Genomic DNA, 14319 nt, shown 5'->3' on the forward strand with positions numbered 1-14319 from the left:
TAATATATAATACTCAGTTCCACTGTTATACCGACAACAGCCAGCTTTACCCGTCCACCAAACCCAACTCTACTCTCCCTCCACCCTCCCTCACCCTCTGCTTAGCTGAACTTAATTCATGGTTTTCCTCCAACTTTCTTAAACTCAACAGCAACAAATCTGAACTTCTCCTCGTTGGCTCCGAATCATTGCTATCCAGGACTAACACTTTTTCTGTTACTATCAATAACTCGTCGGTTTCTACCTCTCCCTCTGTGAAAAGTTTGGGCGTCATTCTTGACAGTACATTATCCTTTAACTCTCACATCAACAATATCACTCACTCAGCATATTTCCAACTCCGTAACATCAATCGCCTCCGCCCCTTCCTCACTCCACATGCCACTGCTATTCTCGACCATAGTCTCGTTACCTCTCAGATTGACTACTGTAACTCACTCTTATCTGGCCTGCCACAAAAATTCATCAACAAGCTTCTACGTGTCCAGAACTCTGCTGCCCGTATTATTACCAGGACTCCCTCTACTCACCACATCACCCCTATCCTGTCCCGGTTCAACTCTGCATTAATTTTAAAATACTCCTCTACATATTTAAGGCTATTCATTCCCTCTCTCCACCATATTTCTCTGACTTGGTACAGATCTCCAGCCCATCCTCATATCCTCCTCTTCTCTTCTTCTTTCTGTTCCTTCATTTCATCTTATTACCATGGGGGGCAGGGCTTTTAGTTGCTCTGCCCCTCGACTTTGGAATTCCTTACCCCCTGACCTCAGAAACATCAGTTCTTTCCCCCTTTTTAAGTTCACCCTCAAAACCCACCTGTTCAAGATAGCCTACTCTGTATAACTACTCCATGCTCTTAAACTTTGTTTTATTATTGTGCTCATTTCCTGTATGCTTGTCTTATTTGTTCTGTGAAGTGTCCTTGAGTGTTTTGAAAGGTGCTTTTAAATAAATGTATTATTACAATAAAGCAAAAGAATAATAAGAAAAAAATGCATCATACTGATGACTTAAACTCTTTTTTCTTATTCTACAGAGCTTAAGCATTCCCATTCCTGGGTTTAGCATGCTGACATCAGATACAGAAGTGATATTTGTAACTGCATTAAATGTAAGTCCTAATACCTTACCTATAAGTGTCTTAAAAACAAAAAAGTGTAACACTTTATAATCTGGATACAATAAGGATGTTATTAACTGGTAATTACATCTAATTTTTGTGCATTTTATTTATAAATACAATGTGATTATGTTAATTTACTGTAATTCTTAAAGGTAGAAACACTAGACATTGTTACTGTAAAGCTCGAAACATTGAATATAACATCTATAATGCACATCAGTATAATGAATGTTAAATGAAGATGTAAAAAGTAAAAATCTAAAGGCTAAACTTACTTACAGTATGATTATTTCTTTGTTTTCTGACTTGTTAAGCCCTTACTCCAGTGTACCTACCTATTATATTCTACAAAAATTGTATTTTCTAATATAATTTTATAAAAAATTATAACATTTTATTTTATAAATTGTTATAAATATTATAAAAAGTTTATAACAGCTGGCTAATTTCCAAAGCCTGATGCTGATCCCAGTTACCTCCTTCCCTGTCCAGATGTAGATCAAAGAACAGCTGCAAATGATGCTGATTTTCTATGTCTGAGATATAGAAACATACTTTAGTGGAGTTTTGTTTAGTTTTTTAATCAATGTCATTTTGTGCTGTTGAAAATTGAGCTTAATACTAATTATTAAATACTAAAGTTAAATGGCACAGCTGCCCAAACAGCACTAAGTGGAACAGGGATATCATTTTGGTATGTTAAACCATTTGATGAGGAAACCATGACACTCAGAATTTTGCGCCCATTTCATTAAAAAAAAATATTACAATATCCTTGTAAAACTATATTTTGAACAATATCCTTGTTGATTTGTTTAAAATGACTGAACTGCAACTGCAAAGTTCATACTTCAAAGTTCATAATTTAACATTACATTGACATCATTAGTAAATACTCCAACGGACATCAGATTATAAATTCAGATTACAAATATTGGACCGCTCTGGGTAATGAATTATATTTTTGGGGGAAGAAAAAACACAGACACACCACCACACACAATGCCTTAGACACAAACATTAATTTAATGGAACAACAATTATTATCCATCAGATTCTGATGGATTAATGACAGAACTATGATATTGATGATGCGTGGCTTGTCAATTATGTTGACAAGTCACGCAGATCACTTGTCAGCATAATTGTATGAATTGTTTTCTTGATAGGTTATATGATGCTTTGATTTACAGGACATTCACAGAGGATGATGCATCCTGTCTTCTGCTGAAGGTGGTGATTAACTCGTTGACCTCAAAACATATTTCTTCTCTATGTCATCAGTGCAAACACTCTTGGTTTACCTGTGTATGACTGTGGATTTGTATTCACACTAACATCTATGTGTGTGTTTGTGAGAGTGTGTGTGCTTAGCGTGAGAGAGCAGATGCTGTCTGCAGTGGAGGGTATTTTATCGGCACGTAGTGACTCATTACAGTGTTGTGTCGGGTCGTCACCTTCACTGGCCGAGGCCTCGCAGGTTAACAAAGGGATGATGTGACGGATTACAACGGAGGCACAGATGGTGTGTGTATACACGCACACACATACTCACACACACACGCAGAGGTTTGTGAGGACGTGTTTCATAAACATGCACTGTATATTACAGGGATTCAGGGACCACCAACTGCTAACTGGTTACTATTTACAACCTTTTACAGGTATTATAAGAGATTCTGAAATACAGTAGATTTAAGCTTGTGTTGCTGCAAATAAACAGTTTGTATGAGAGTTTAAAAGAAAAAAGGATACTCAAAAAGAAATTCCAACAAAAAGCCAAACAAGTAATGCCAACAAGAGATGAAATAAAATGTAATTTAAGGTGGACTTAAAGCAGAAAGAAAGAAAGAAAAAAGAAAAAGAAATACAGCAGAAAAACAACTGTTTATCAGAGTTAAAGTTATATTATTGTTTAGAAGTGAAGGCAGGATCTCTACTCATACTGGCAAACCCAGTGTCATGACAGTGTCATGAATGGATCAGAAGGAGTCTGAATTCAGACTCAGTCTTTGCAGTTTATTTACAAATTGAAAATTCTTTATGTTGTCAGGTGAACACCCTATAATAACTGAGAGTAAATGTCAACATTTAGACAGCCACCTATGAGCAACCACTTAGCAACAATGGGAAGAAAAAAACTCCCTTTTGACAGGAAGAAACCTCCAGCGGCCTCATGGAGCTCCATGCCTGTGGCCATTACAAGTTGGGGTGAGGGGCAGGAGACGGGACAAAGATGAGATGTGGAAGAGAGCCAGAGAATAATATTAACTAATGATTAAATGCTGTCACGGCGAGGATCGCCAGTGCGGACCCAAAAGCAGACACGGGAGAAATGGTGTTTAAACAAAAAGCCCGCCTTTATTCTGGCTGATACAAAAAACAGAAAAGCAAGGCAAGGAGAAACTAAACTGAAACCTAAAGTAACTGTGAAAACCATGACAGGAGACAAGAACATGAAACTAAACAGGAACAGGATAACGCAACTATGAAATAAGCCAAACCTGAGCATGAACCTGAAACTGAACAGTGGGAAGCGAAAACTCTGCAACTTGATATGACCTGACATGAAGACAAACAGACGACTCGACAAAGATCAGAAGGAAGACAGGGGATATAAATACACAGAAGGGTAATCAGGAAACACCTGGGGAGATACAGCTGACACAAATGATCATGAAGCCACAGGGAAAAGTAAAACTAAACACATTGAACATGGAAACACCAGACATTTCAAAATAAAACAGGAAACATGGAGATACATAAACTGGGACACGCAAGCCTGACACGAGAGACAGAGAGAGGGAACGAAAGAGGGAGAGGGACAGAGGAGAGAGACACAAACAGAAAAGGACTCATAAACAAGGAGACATAGGTGAAACGTAAACTAGTGTCAGGGGGCGGAGAAAAAGCGGACTCGACAGCGGAGCTCCTTGCAGGTGAACAGCTGATCTTGGTGCAATGAAAGGTGAGTGGGTGGCTTTCTCCTCTTCTTTTCGTCCGTGCCCAAGAGGAGAATAAACACCCTGTGTTCTAAGGTTACCCTCGTCCCAGGTGGTGATTAGCCCTCGAAATTCCTCTCCTCTCTCCTCGCATTCCCTGGTGACAAACAAACAGAGCACAACGATGACGAGACAGTTCCTGAGTGAGAGGCTTAATTCACACATCAGCGGCTACACTACAAAGCTTTGCTAATACTCCAGCGCGGACTGAAGGTTGATCGCCCTGTTAAATAGTCCGGCTAAGATGGAGGATGATTAGCAGCAGGTGCGAAGGCTTCAGCACAGGGACGCTCCCAGGGGCGCACCCCCGATGGATGTAAACAAACAGAGAGAGGAGAGAGGGAACGAGAATACAACATCACAGGCAGGCCGACCGGTGAGGACCGTCGGACCTTGACAACTAGACTAAAACTCAACTAAATCCTAACAATAATAACAACACAAGAATTTAACATATTTCCAATATAACATAAGAAATCAAAAATACAAAATAAACTCAAAATGCTGGGTCACAGAGCCAGCCCCTGACAAATGCAGAGTGGTGTATGAACACATAAAGAGTTATTGTTACGTACATTCACCTTTTTGATTTAAGTGTTTCTTCATCACTGAGGGGGTAATTTGAATTTCTCTACTAATTGGATTGGTTAGAGCAATTCTGCAGAGGGAGGAGAGAGTGGGTAAGTGAGGCTCTGAAAGGATTTGGAACAAGTCTAACAGTGAGTGAAGACAATGATTACTTGGCAGCAAGGAAGACAGAAGTTTGGGAGGGTATCTTCACAGGTAGGCTGGTTCAGAGTGTGAGTGAGCGATGGTGGAGAGTGGGTGGGGAGGTGAGTCCTACACTTATGAGTTACAGAAATCTTGGAAACAGGACTGGCAGCAGCAGACATGAAAAAGGGCAGGAATCCAAGCACTCAAAAGTGTACACATTAGAATCCAGCCTTTCCAACACTCTCAGCTTGATTATGCTAATTCACAGCAGGTGCAATAGAATAAGCCCACATAGTAATCCACCCAAGGGCAGAGCCACATGTATGCCTGAAACTTAGGTTTACTGAAAAAAGACATAAAACAATAGCAAACTACAACCCAGCCTGCCTCAGCCATGGCACCCAGATATTGCAGGTAATGTGGCCTTTAAAGTAGGATAGCAATGCTAATGAAACAAATGAGCTGGCAGCACACGGGGGAGACTCAACAGATGCTATGACAACGACAGAAGGGGAGGAGATGAATATTTATCCATACACACACAAGGTATCAGGGTAAAAGGAAACAAGGCAAATGAGACTACTGAGGACAGTGAAGACAAGAAGAGGGAAGTAAAACTAAATATGAGACACAAGAGACAAAAAAAATCCATCCACCCATCCATCTATCCATCCTTCCAGTTTTTCCCCTTCCAAAAAAATCTACAAAACGAAAACAGGAAGTGAGAACAGATTACTAAACAGGGAACTGAAGACACATGGAAAGAAGTTGATAGGATGAGAAAGACACATTGGGAAGAGACAGAAAACACTGAGGGAATAAATAAACACTGAAAAAACTAAAATTAGAACTAAGAATTAACAGCTCAATGACTATGGAACTGAAAACTGAAAATCAAAACATAAATATAGAAGACAAACAATAAATTCCAGAACCTCAAAAACTTGGACCCAAGACCCAGGACCATGACAAGAAGCAATGTGGGTTTGCTGATGGCAAAATGAAGAGTTTTTGGGCGGTTTGTGTTGAGTGAGTATGTATGGTAGAACTGAAAACAACAGCATTCATGTGGTGATTTCACTGCACTTCAGTTTAATTACTTTTACCCAGGTTACTCGTGCAGTTTTAGTGACATGTGTGTTTTGTCTTATAACAAACGGGTTTCTGGTAATCTGATAAAGAAGCTGTTTACATTTTAAAGTGTTTCCTTGTTAGTGGTGCAGAATAAATGCTGTTGGCATAATGTTGCAGGGCTTGTAGCCACACCATTCCCTGACACACATATCATAATGTATTATATCGTATGATTAGAGTCCCATATGGTTGTTAACCTGGTAACCAGTTTAATGCGATGTGTTTATTTGAAGCATTCTGGTGGTTTCTATCCATCCTCCAAGCACCTTTCATTTCTGAATCTGGTCACCTTAAACTAATCACATTCACTGCTGTTAGCTCTTTGCTTTTTATGTCACATGCTGTTTTCATGCAGCTGCAGCACCAGTTTGTTAACTTTGTTTCTCCTTCCCTTTGGTGTAACACCAGAACTCCGACAGCCCACCAGCTACTGTCAGTCAATCAGACATCCCACGTGCACATGTGCACACATCTCTCCTTATAATGTGACCTCTGGAGGTCTCACACATTCACTGACTGACAGCTCAGATACCCTGATTTATCATTTTACCAGTCAAGCTGCTTAGCTGCTTGTTTTTTTTTTTTCATTTCCTTCAGCTGTTAGAATTAATAGGCAGTACATTTATATTTATACTTTATAATAATAATCTTCTCTCTCCTGTCAGGGGCATTTTTTGAGAAGAGGTGCCCTCAAACGACTAATTTTTGTGCTTTGTGCCAGAACATTTTAAGCAATTTATGATTCATGTATCACAGGTTCTCCAGGATGTGCTTGAACCGTGTTCAACACAAGTATTTAAAATAATTTTCAAACTCCTGCAGCAGTGTGGAGGTCCTGAAAGCTTTGATTTTCCTCTGTTCACACAGGCTTTTTAGTCTGAATAATGTTCAAACAGAGACTCGTCGGCTGTTGTTTCCTTTCAGCAGCTGTGAGCAGCATTCAGCCGCAGGATGAAGAGCGGAAAATGAAGGTCAGACATCTAATTGATGTTTTAATTAACTTATTAACCATGCGGCTCTTTGTAATTCCAAAAGGACGACTTTGACTGCATGACAACAATGTTGGAGTGAACAGAAGCAGCAGCAGCAGCAACAGCAGCCAGGGTGAGGCTGAACCACGTACTGAGCAAAAGCCAAACTTTCACATGATCATTTGTGATGCTTGGTAGTAACAGTGAAGTTAATAATGAAAGGTGACACTTGCTTGTTGGGTTATTAAAGGATCTACTGTATACATTTCTATATGAAATGCATAAAATCTTCTTTGGCAACCCTTTTATTGTTAAATATAAACACATTACATAGCTATGTTAATATACTGCACTGTTTATGTTGAGATGTTGAGGTCAATGAAGGTACAAGTGCTCTGCTGCATGCATAGTGCAGACTATATGTTCTTTAACACTTGCATTAAAGTACCGTGTCTGTATTTTGCTGCAATTTATTATGAAGTACATTAGTTAACCCGGAGGCTTCATAATGCCTCACTGGGAAGAAATTTAAGTGTTTCAACGCAACAAAATACTGACAGATGGGCAAAATAAGCCTTACAAGTGGCAGAGAATGACAAAAAGAGCATTAAAACTGAATCAAATTGTGCAGAAGTCTCCCTGTGCAGACAAATACAGTCTGTTCCTGACAAAGCTGTGAGTCACAGTGTAGCTGTGTGGAGGGTCAAGTACCAAAACCAATAAGGGAGAGAAAAAAATCTCTTCATAAGCAGGCATACACACAGTTTCTAAAGGCAGGTGGGGAACTAGACACAGCTGAACAGTTGAAAACAATTACAGCAGAGTAAAGACCAAAGGAAACAGGTACAGACATAAATATTGGCAATTAACAAAACGTATTAAGTACAAGCGACCAAGACATAAACACAGAAACAAGCGAGAGAGGAACAGAGGGGACCGCACTGAGGGAACACAAATTACTCAAAGAAGGAAACAATGCTAAATACAAATCATTAATGAGGACTCAAACCTAGGTAGGACGGATGTTCATCTAAGCAGGCATCCAGAGCTCAATAAAAAACTACACATGAAAAAGAACAATAAAACCACTATAAAACTGAAGAATAACAGTGGAAACACGAACCAAAACACAGGTTTGCAAAACAGCTGATTATCAGGAAATCCAGGGGGGGAAACTCACTTTGAGAATGATAAGCACAAAATAGGAATCCAGAACTTATAAATGTAGCCAGGTGAAAGGTCAGTATTGTGGGACATGCCACTGCATGGGTACCCCTGAGAGCGCAAAGGATGATGGGGATCTACAGAGACATTCATGGAAGTTCTACACTGTTAAAAAAAAAACATCTTAAAAAAACGGTAATATTCTGGCAGCTGGGGCGCCAAAATACTACCGTAAAATAACCAAAAATAACTTCCTCATAAAAATACGGTTATTTCCAGTAATGAAAACACAATGAGTTGTGCTAATTTTACATGGGATCTTGCCTTTTTCAAGTGCTTCTAAACATTAAATTAGGAACATGTTAATGTGATTAAACAATGAAATCATCTATAAATAGGGGGGAAAAAAATCTTTAAAAAAACGGTAATATTCCGGCAGCTGGGGCACCAAAATACTACCGTAAAAATAACAGAAAATAACTGTCCCATAAAAATACAGTTATTTTCAGTAATGAAAATAGAGTTTGTTGCGCTAATTTTACATGGGATTCTGCCTTTTCCAAGTGCTTTTAGACATTAAACTAGGAACATTTTAATGTGATTACACAATGAAATTACCTACAAACAAGGTCAATGAATGTGGCAATATGAATAATAATGCTTAAATCCACAGAAATATACAGTTAACAGTTGGATTAAATAACATCATTTGATGTAAAAAAGTTGTATATTCAATCATATTTGATGTAATACTACATTACACAGCACAAAATAATTTGATTTATCTGTCAAAACATGTCAAAAAACTAGATATTGGCTTCAAAACTACAATTCACTGTCAATACTACATAATATCACATGTAAATTTAGATTTTAAGTGTAATTTAACATAAATTTCCTGAATACTTACTGGACTTTCAGTTTGGATTAAGTGTACTCACTGTAAGATTGTGGGACATATCTGTCAACCCCTGATTATAATTACATCAAGATTATGTTAATTCTCTATCATATGTTGTGTATGAGCAGTCTGCAGATGTGTATCTTACTTATAAGACAGGAGACATTGTTTCAATCAGTAACATGAATTTTAATGACAAAAAAACAACCATTCCTGGAACAACCCAAGAACTACCACTTGTGCTGGACAAAGGCACATTGAAAAAAAAAAAGCAATTCAAAAAAAGGGGACACTGTCACCGAGAAGGTCCATCTGCCTCCCCACATCTGGAACAACGAAAAGAGGACACTAAATACTCTTAACGATCACAATTAATTACTAAAACTGACTTCATTGCATTGTACATCATCTACCTATTAAGGCACTAAGGCAAACCCACTATTACACCATGTCCATCTGGGTGAGGGGGTGGTGGTGGGGTTGGTTGGGGGAGGGGGGGGATTAGAAGTAGCCATAGCTGTCATTAAGCCTACGTTCACACTGCAGGCGAAAGCGCATCAAATCCGATTTTTTTGGCCCTATGCGACCCATATCCGATCATGGTATGACAGTGTGAACGGCACAAATCCGATATTTTCAAATCCGACCTGGGTCACTTTCGTATGTGGTACTGAATCCGATACATATCCGATGTTTTAGAAAGCGACTGCTGTTTGAACGGTCATGTCGCATTAAATCCGTCTTTTATGTCACTGACACAGGACAGACGCCAATTATCAGCGCCGGAGAAGCGCCCGAGAAGACATTGCGAACGCTTCCTGGCCATCCAGTGTAGATATCAGTGAAACTGTTGGGAAGACAACATGAACATTTTATTTGTACTGTATAATCTGCAGATTCTGACAGAAATCTGCAACTATCCTTTGAAGCACCGCTCCTCTAAAACAGCAATAAGGATCATTATTAGGTTATCTACATTATTATGTAAATAACAAAATAACTTAAAGCAAAAATTGGGAAACGTAAAGTCCGAAGTCTTTATATTAAGGGCCATCAGTCAAACAATATTGTTTGCTCTGGGTCTAAACAGAGCGAGTTGTGTGTGACGTCTTCTTTTGCGCATGCGGGCCGCTTTGATCGTTCACACTTGAGCACGTTTGCTGTCGCATTTTATTTGTAGTGTGAACAAGCAGACAAAAAAAAAATCGGATTTGATCAAAATATCGGAATTGAGCATTAAGACCTGCAGTGTGAACGTAGCCAAAGTCTCACAGTTAGGGATGCTGCTGGCCATTTGGGTTCCCCTGGAGAATTGTGAAATGGAATTATATGCAAAGAACAAATAGAGTAAAACAAAAGCCTCAGTGTTATGCTGATTATAAACTGATAAGTATTGATATGTTGTAAGTTGTCACTGTAATACAAACTTTCATGAAAATAACTGAACGGATGGTACTGTGTTTACAGAGTAAGCACCACAAGTATCAATGTATAGCCTTTTACAATAAACTGAAATGAAGATAATACTTAAGACAATGCTACACCTGAAGCATGAACAGAGATACCTGTCAGCAGACAGTAACATACAAACTGGCTAGCGCGAATGCAAAATGTGAATAGGAGTTGCAGCTTATATTTCACTCTTCCCCTATCAAGTGGACCACCTGTGCTGTTGACACTGGCTGTGAACCAGAGACCAGTGCTACTGAACACCAGATTATGTCAACCACAGGATGAAAATAAGACCTTTTTAGGCTCTCCACTCGTAGTCCGCAATTTTGGTTATCAACGTCAGGACCCTTGGATTGACCGCGAGGTGTGTCTTAGATGTGTTCCACACCACTTTGGATCCCTTGTCGGGGTTTATCTTAAAGAGGCATCTGTCAAATGGAAAACAACAACTTAATCAAAAAACACAGGACTGGACTGTATGTGTTTTTTACATTTGCAAATAATCTAAGTGTATATTGAGCTTGCTTTTGAGTGTGTGTTTGGACATACAGGTCATTGTGGAACAGAGGGGTGATGCAACGATGTTTGGTTAACCTGTGAGTATCCATTGCAAATACTATTTCAGGGTAGTGAAACATCTGTGAACATCTACTACTCAAAGGTCCTTCTCTATAACTTGACATGAGCATTACTCAAGGATATTTCAGAGACAGCCACCTGAAAAGCAAATATTGAGCATATGTTGATTTATCAATCTACAAATCTTCCCAACACTCTAGCATTGCTCAGTCGTGTGCGTTTTAGCTGCAAATGAAAGGAGATGTTTCAATGTATAAAATTGACTGGTGCCGCCTTACCTTTGCAAGAATTCCAAGGTTGCTGCCTGGCCTGCTGGATAGGAAATGTTCATGCAATAGTAAGAGCCAAACATCAGGATAAGTGCCTTGCTGAAGACAGTGATACGGCCATTCACAATGGTCTGGTCCACAGATAACATGTAGTGCTCTGCCGCCAAAGTAGAGTTCCCTGTTGTGTACATGAACAAGAGACAAGGGGACAACGACATTTAAAAAAGACAAAAAACAAATCCACACATGACTCAAACAACTTCTATGTTACAACTGATGTATATCAATTACATACACTGGCACGCAGCTTGGGCCCCCCGGTCAACTGCAAGGTGCCCAAACTTTTGTGTATAGGGAAATCCCAGGAATGCTTAAGCCAATCAGACAGAAATTAGCAGTATAATAATCACATCTAATGTCAATGGTGTTATTATACTATACCATTAGTATGGAATTGAGGAAAGCCACAACAACCAATCCGACCACAATGCAACTCAGAAGTGTAAACTCTAAGTTTTAGGTGACCAAAATATAAAGAGGTATCATGCACAAAATGTTTAAATAGATAAAGACAAATATTAATACCACAAAGGACAATGCATGGTGTACTTGGGAGTTCAGTACAATCCACTTCAGAGGGCAGGGTTGTTTGATCCACTTTGAAGAACATCTGGTCTTCCTCTTCATTGAAGTACTTGAGCAGTAGTGGAAGAAACACTGCAACATTGATGTCTGCAACATTCTTGCTAGATGTTTCCATTTCTCTGAAGATGGCCGCCATTCTCTCAGTCTTGTCATTGTGTTTAAGGAATGAAACAACTCTGGCACATTTATTTGCCATGTCATGCTCATCTATGTCCATGCCGGTGAGCTCTTCAAAATGAATCTTCATGCCAGTTATCTCAAACAGATATGGCCATTCAGAGGTCTCAGTTCCACTAATAATGTCCTGTCTCTGAGTGAAGAATGTGACCCTCATCATATTCTCAATAGCTTTGGAGTCACAGCATCTTTCTCTGTACATTTTTTGTAACTCTTCCTTTCCACATTTTTGGGACCCAGGGGTTTCACCAGGCGGAAGCAGTGTTGGTTGCCAGTTTATGCACCCATAACTGTCTAGCCTTCTCTTTTGAGTGGCGCTACCCTCTCCTCCACTGCTGCTAATAAGCTGTCTCTTTATGGCAAGTGAAGTCATTCCTATCTTAAGGTTATCCACTCTGCTGACCATCTGTTTGGTGAGAGTGTCATACCCACTGCCTACAACTTCCCCTTCAATTACATCAGTAAATGCCACAGGGTAGGTCTTTGTCATCCGTCTTGCTATCTCACTGAGGTGTTTCTTCCCAGGTGTTGGGCATATGGTCAAAATTTCACTGACAATGAGTCGGATGATTTCAAGTCTCTCACGTCTTGTTGGCCGTTTCCCTGTTTCCAGCTTCCTGATGACATCAGATGGAGTCTTCTGCCAAGGAATTTGAAATTGAAAATGCCAACTGTTGTCAGGCAGTCGACGAGATCTGAAAGCCACATCCATGGAACCACTTGACTGTGGTGAGAGTGTACTTGCTGAGCCAGAACCACCTGACGAGTAGCAACATAGAACAGAGGCTGTTTGGACACTCCCACAACTTCGGCGACACACCAACCAGGCCCAAAGCCGCCAAGGCCCAGCCAGGGCCCCAGCCCAGAGACAGGGCACCCCCAGAACCCCACCCCCGCCCCGGACCCACCCAGGGGCAGCCAGATTACCAGGTCAGTTACCCAGCACATCTATGCTGACACTTCAAAAGGGTCCTTCTGTTAAACAGAGGCTTGTACTCACCAGAACTGAGCAACTCGTCAGACCGTGTTACTGGACTTGTACTGGTACTAGCTCTGCTGTACTGTTGGTTGGTTGGAGGACTGTCAAACACATCTTGATGGCCTAATAAGGGACACTACTGGATTTACGTTTGTACACAGACATCACAAAGCTCAATCTGGGAATATCAATACGGAAGGCAATTGTACACTCAGCTCAATTGATACACTTCGAAGTGTTCGTCTCTCAATATGATGCCACGCACAACACAACTACCATCCACTATTGACTGTGTCAATAAGTGTGCCCAGTAAGTTTATTTGACTATGCATATTTTTCTGACATGGAAGTTTCGTTAAATACTGACTTGGAATACATACTTGACTGTGAGAGAAGTTTTCTCACTTCAACTGGCCGCAGGACAGGAAGGAGGTCACTTTCCTGCAGATAGCTCAGGTCCTCCAGTCCCTCAACTCCTAAATCTTGTAGACGCTCAAGCAAAGGCTCAGGGTCTTTCAGTTTAGGTCGACTTGATTCGATGAAGGACAGAAGCGCACTTTTTGTATCCATGACTAGGAGGACTAGAAGGGATGAGAGACTGGTTTTTGGAGCATGAGTGTGAAATGTCAGGAACTTGATCTTTACTCTGGGTCAAGAATGCTATGCTTAAGTGAAATTACTCTTGTCCCACACAGCTTGTACACAGGCAAAGGATAATAATCTAGTCTCAGCCCAGGTTTCCAACACCTCATGCTCTGCCTTGCTTTTTTCACTTCATACAATCCAAATTCTGGCATATAGGACACATCATAAGGTGTAACAATAAAATAAACATGCTGGTCCTGCTTCACCAGCATGCCTCACCTTGGTTTAGACACAGAAAGAGTCCCTTTTTGTATTTTGTGCCTTTCCACTGCACCTCAGTAGTTGACAAAACATTGGGTTCTTTGACTAAAGTATGTCCAACTGCAGTGCGCACTGCTTCGCTATACAGTTCAGCATGGAAAGGAGTGGGGTCCTCAACCACCAATGAGGGTGCAAAAAAGGAGCCCGAATGTAGGTACGCCTGCAGTAGCTGATGGTTCTTTGCAAGTGTGTGACATACATTTCTGAAATTTTGTGTCCTTCTCACGCATCTTTTGAAATAGGAATGTTTGCTCTCGAACCTCATCGTCCACAGTCGAATGAATGGGCCAAACTTTA

General features: G+C 40.2%; 1 protein-coding gene across 5 annotated transcripts; it reads right to left on the minus strand.

Moving 5' to 3' along the window:
• Nucleotides 1-2455: 2455 nt before the first annotated feature.
• On the minus strand, nt 2456-13935 carry LOC112847292 (uncharacterized). Of its 5 annotated transcripts, none has more exons than XM_025908569.1 (4): nt 11901-12901; nt 11325-11493; nt 10762-10895; nt 9192-9341 (listed from the first exon to the last, which is right to left on the minus strand). In XM_025908569.1, the coding sequence occupies exons 1-3, from the start codon at nt 12847-12849 to the stop codon at nt 10766-10768; spliced, it is 1248 nt and encodes a 415-aa protein (XP_025764354.1). In that variant the 5' UTR covers nt 12850-12901; the 3' UTR covers nt 9192-9341; nt 10762-10765. The 5 variants fall into 5 exon arrangements, 4 of the variants coding, with proteins under 4 accessions (XP_025764356.1, XP_025764354.1, XP_025764353.1 ...); XR_003220749.1 differs by lacking the exon at nt 9192-9341 and adding an exon at nt 11017-11184 and having other exon boundaries at nt 10163-10895; XM_025908571.1 differs by lacking the exons at nt 9192-9341; nt 10762-10895; nt 11901-12901 and adding exons at nt 2456-4228; nt 13497-13935.
• Nucleotides 13936-14319: the final 384 nt, after the last annotated feature.

Source organism: Oreochromis niloticus, linkage group LG7 (genome assembly GCF_001858045.2).
Source record: "Oreochromis niloticus isolate F11D_XX linkage group LG7, O_niloticus_UMD_NMBU, whole genome shotgun sequence".
Taxonomy (NCBI): Eukaryota; Metazoa; Chordata; class Actinopteri; order Cichliformes; family Cichlidae; genus Oreochromis; species Oreochromis niloticus.